Raw genomic sequence first — 4,478 nt, 5'->3', positions numbered from 1 at the left:
TTTCTCCATTAGTACATCTGTTATTTAATGGGGTGTGGAGTTGTCTTCTTCAGCTGAATCCAACTCTCACCTCCTGTTTGCCTCAAGGATCAACAACTTCCCTCCCTCCCAGCTGTCTTTCTATCCAAACCACCCCTATTTTCATTCTTTTCATCATCATTCAAAACTGAGGCCTTTCTTAGTGTGTGCCAAGTTCCACTCAAGACATGCTAATTAAATGACCTTTTAATGATGTGGATCCTGGTTCTCCCAAGCCAGGAAAAAAAAAAAGAGGTACCCAGGGGCTTCTGGGCATCCCAGTTCAAAGGAGTATCACCCCATTTTCTGAGAAACTCCCTGGAGACAATGTGCATAAAATCCCTAGTTTGGGCACTTGTTTACATGCACTGGGACAAGAGCAAAGGGCACCTTCAGTCCTGGCCCTGGTGGAGGTCTCTTTCTGGTTCATCCACAATCCCAAAATAACTTGCAAGAGCAGTTTTCCAATCCAACTCGGAGGCGCACCGTCTGAGGATCTGGCCCCTGTTCCCCACTCCTATAGCCTCCGCTAGCCCACCACCCAATTTAGTGTAAAATTACCGCCCCCCCCCCAGTGACTTTTACTTCCACACAGCCCACTGCCTTGCTTCAGGGATTTTACATTTAACTGCTCTTATCGGGAACACCCATGTCCTCACCCATTCTTTTTACTTTTCTTTAGGTATTAGAGAGTATCTTAACATTTTCTATATGATTTCTACATCAAGACTAAAATTTCAGGCTTCTTATTACCATCTCATTCTTACTGTTTTTTATTGTAATAGCAGGAACAGATCTTCAAATTATGTGTGGAAAAAAAGAGAGTGAGCAAGAGGTGTATTTTATTATAATTTAATTTCTCATACGTCCTTGAATAAACTAAGCAAAACCAGGTAAGTATCTTTTAATTTTAAAAACAGAGTAAAATGAATAAGACAGACTAAACATTAGTTACTTTTTTTCATGCATTTTGAGATCTCCACTGTTTTATTTTGGTATTCTTTCACATTTCCATGCAAATCCCTATACCAATGCCAGGTTATCCTGTTCTGAAAGAACAAAAAATATTTTACGCTGTTCAAATAATTTCACGAACACAAAAACATGAAGCATTAAAACAAATAAACAGCAGTAAATGTATTAGCCAAGCCATGCTTAAATTCTAAAGCAAAATGAATTTTGTTATAAAGACATTTGAACATGATAAACCAACAAGTTTCTCTTATGGAAGATGAAAATAAAGATGTCTTTTGTTCCCTCCAGCCCCTCATCAGCCCTGCACTACTTAGAAGGTTGACTGCTCTCTTAACCCCACAATGAAATCCACCTCCACTTCACTTGTGGGAGTGTCTGCTGGCTGAGGCCCAGGGCTGAGCCCTGACCAGGGTGGTCACACTAGCCCTGCCTGGAATTCTGGCTGCAGCCCTCTCCTGCTCATCCCTCAAAGCCTCTTCATACAGGACAGGGAAGGAACTAGGGACCGTATCATTGATCTTGGCCAAAATCTCCAGGACTTTCATCTTGGTGGTTTCGGCATGGGCCCTGGAACCCCACAGGAATTCATAGCATGGAGGATCGCTGCGGGGCACCTGCCGGTACTCCAGGTACTTTTCCTGCACCAAATCTATGGTGAGAAGCTGATGGGGCTCCCCAAAGATTAAGTGCTTCCTCCCAGCAAATACCCCCAAGGCATTGAGGAACTCCCAGACCTCCTCCTCAGTGGCACGGTTCCCCTTCATGAAGATCACGGCCAGGAGAGTCATCAGGAGACCCGTCTTGGGCAAGTCCCCCCCACCACCCAGACTGCCCTCAGTGGTGAGGTCCAATTTGCTGACGAGCGAATAGGACTGACCACTGGGGTCCACTTCCTTCAGTTCAAGGCCAAACACAAGCTCCATGCGCTCACACACTCTCCGGAGGATCTCAGGGAATTGATCCTTGTACTTCCTGTTGACAATCTTCAGCATGGCTGCCTTGCTGATGGGCTCATTGGTTTTAAACTTCTCGGTCAGGAAGTCCACCAACATATTCGCCTTCCTGGTTAGAGGATCTCTGCGGTAGCTCTCCATGGGGCCCGCGGCCTGAGAGGGACCTGGGTGTGTCTCCTCAGGGCACCTGGCACCATCATCGACTCTTAGGCTAGCAAAAGCTTTAGTGGGAGTGGTGGGAGATGGGGACCTGTGAGGCCCCTGGGGCCTGCCAGCAGCAGGGGAGCTCTGGGGAGTACCCCCAGAAGGAGGAGAGGAGGGGGGAGTGGTAGGAGATGGGGGCCTGCCAGCAGCAGGGGAGCTCTGGGGAGTACCCCCAGAAGGAGGAGAGGAGGGGGGAGTGGATGCCTCCTCCTCGGCTGCAGGGGCCTGAGCGGCCTGGAGACCCGGGGTCTCACCGTGGGCCTGGCGGCGTTTCTCACGGGCACGGAGCTTACTCTTCTGGCCGCGAGGCATGGTGGACCTGCTGGGAGAAGAGGCAGGAATGTGGGCTGGAGGGTAGGGCAGGGGCTGTGCGCCCACTGTGCCAGGGCGGGTGAGGCACGTGCTCACGGTCGGGAGGAAGATAAGCTCCTGGCCTGTATGGAAACGAACCTCGAGGTTCCTTGAGGTCACGGCTCTAGGAACGCACGAGGCTGCTGTGCTGATCCGCCTGTCCCCTGAGGACCCTGTGGAAGGAATTGGAGTCTGTCTCAGGCTGCAGCCTGCCAGCAGGTGACAGCAAGGGTCTGGCCAGGCCCTCTCTGCTGAGCTGCAGGGTGCGTGTGCATGCGCGTGTGCGGAGGGCCTCTGGTGCCCCGGACAGGCCCATCCTCTCGAGTGTCGGCGGGATCGGGGACCCTTCCCCTCTGCTGCTCGGATGCTGACATCTCCACGTCTCCTTGGAGCACGCCAGGCGGAAGCCAAGAGGCAGCTCAGCCCACACCGCGGCAGGGGCACCCTTAGAGCGAGGGCCCCACCTCCCTGGATCTCTGGGTGCAGCAGCGGGCCCAGCTCAGCCTGCCTGGGCCTCCCAGGGCCGCCCCAGCCCTGCGGCGGGGCTTGGCGCCCCCCCCCCCTTCACTCGGGGTCCCCTCCTCAGCTCCATCTGGGATGTCTTCTGAGGACCGGAGTCTACTACCTCGGACAGAAACCTTTATTCCTGAGACCCAGGGGCGGATGCGGATGTGAGGGGCCATGGGGCAGAACAGCCCTCCCTGCGGGGGAGTGGGGACACGGCAGAGAGGGGCGCGCGGGGCTGCGGGCCTCAGGTCTTGAGTGGGCCCCACCTCGGCGGCTGTAGCTCAGGAGAGTCCCCTCGGCCCCTGCCCTCTCCCGGGGCCCTCCGTCGGGGGAGCTGCCCTCCCGACCCGAGTGCAGTACTTTGAGAGCCAGAACTTTATTCCCTGAGACCCCGAGGAAGAACCGACGGTCTTTGGCCGAAGTCAGGCCTGAGCCAGCGGCAGCAGAGGGCCGCGGCGCGGGGCCTGCGGGGCCTGCGGGGCCTCCGGGGCCTCGGGTCTTGGGCCAGGCCTACCTCGGTGCCTCTCCCTCAGGCTAGTCCCCCGCACCTGCCCTGTGCTGGGACTCCTCCCTCTGTGGAGCCGAGGCCGCACCCCTCAGCAGGCGTCGACGCCCACAGCCGCCCGGCGGAAGTCCCGCTGAGCCGCTTCCGGCCCCCGCCTGGGGGCTCCTGGGGCTGCGGGCAGGGGCCAGGCGCCCTGCCGCCCCCTGAGGTGGTGCAGGCGGGGCTGCTCGCACAACGCCCAGCCCTGAGGTGGTGCAGGCGGGGCTGCTCGCACAAAGCCCAGTCCTGAGGTGGTGCGGGCTGGGCTGCTGGCACAACTCGCAGATGGGTCTTTCCTGCGCTACTGGCCCGGCCTGGGCTTTGTCCGGCTGCTGACCCGAGGCAGCCAGCAAAGCCCTCACTTCCGGAGACACCCCGGGGGAGAAATGGGAGCCTGCGCTCAGCAGCTGTGCCCGGGGCACCGCAGACAGGACAGTCGGGCGGGGCTCTCTGGGGCGTCCTGCACTGTGGGGTGTGGGGGAGGCCCTCAGTCCTGGCTCACCCGTTCTCAGGTTGACTTGCTGCCCCTCAGATCAAAGTCCCGGACTTCTTGAGACTCCTGCTGGAGAAGTGTAGGTGCCCCTGTACAGCAGACTTTGTGGGGCCTCCTCCCTTCTGGGGTGTAGAAGGACCTCACACTGACAGCTGGCAGGGCCTGAGAGTTCTGCCTTTCCTGGTCCGAGGTCATCCCCAACCTAGGCAAGGGCCCTAGAGACCCCAAGTAGAAACTCAGAGTTCTTGGCTTGAACGCTGCATCTGGGGACTCCTTCTGCTGACACCAGGGGCAGTCCTCACACGTTCAAAGGACGAGCTCATCCCCTTAGTGTGTAGGACTCACTGTGATCCTTACCATTCTGTTTTAGCACGTTCCTTCTGTTCTAGTAGAATGACAGTAAAAGGCCAGGGTCACCCACCAAAGAGCTTGT

The 4,478-nt window shown here is 56.5% G+C and overlaps 1 protein-coding gene across 1 annotated transcript; it reads right to left on the bottom strand.

Annotated features, from left to right (window-relative positions):
* Positions 1–1,276: 1,276 nt before the first annotated feature.
* On the bottom strand, positions 1,277–2,677 carry LOC101420269 (melanoma-associated antigen B1-like). The gene is made up of 2 exons (XM_058291175.1): positions 2,601–2,677; positions 1,277–2,472 (listed from the first exon to the last, which is right to left on the bottom strand). Exon 2 carries the CDS (start codon positions 2,460–2,462, stop codon positions 1,353–1,355), a length of 1,110 nt encoding a protein of 369 aa, XP_058147158.1. The 5' UTR covers positions 2,463–2,472; positions 2,601–2,677; the 3' UTR covers positions 1,277–1,352.
* Between the last annotated feature and the right edge of the window lie 1,801 nt (positions 2,678–4,478).

The sequence above is a fragment of the Dasypus novemcinctus genome, chromosome X (assembly GCF_030445035.2).
Source record: "Dasypus novemcinctus isolate mDasNov1 chromosome X, mDasNov1.1.hap2, whole genome shotgun sequence".
Classification (NCBI taxonomy): domain Eukaryota; kingdom Metazoa; phylum Chordata; class Mammalia; order Cingulata; family Dasypodidae; genus Dasypus; species Dasypus novemcinctus.
Note: the sequence above shows the minus strand (reverse complement) of the source record. Positions and strands in the feature narration are given on the sequence as shown.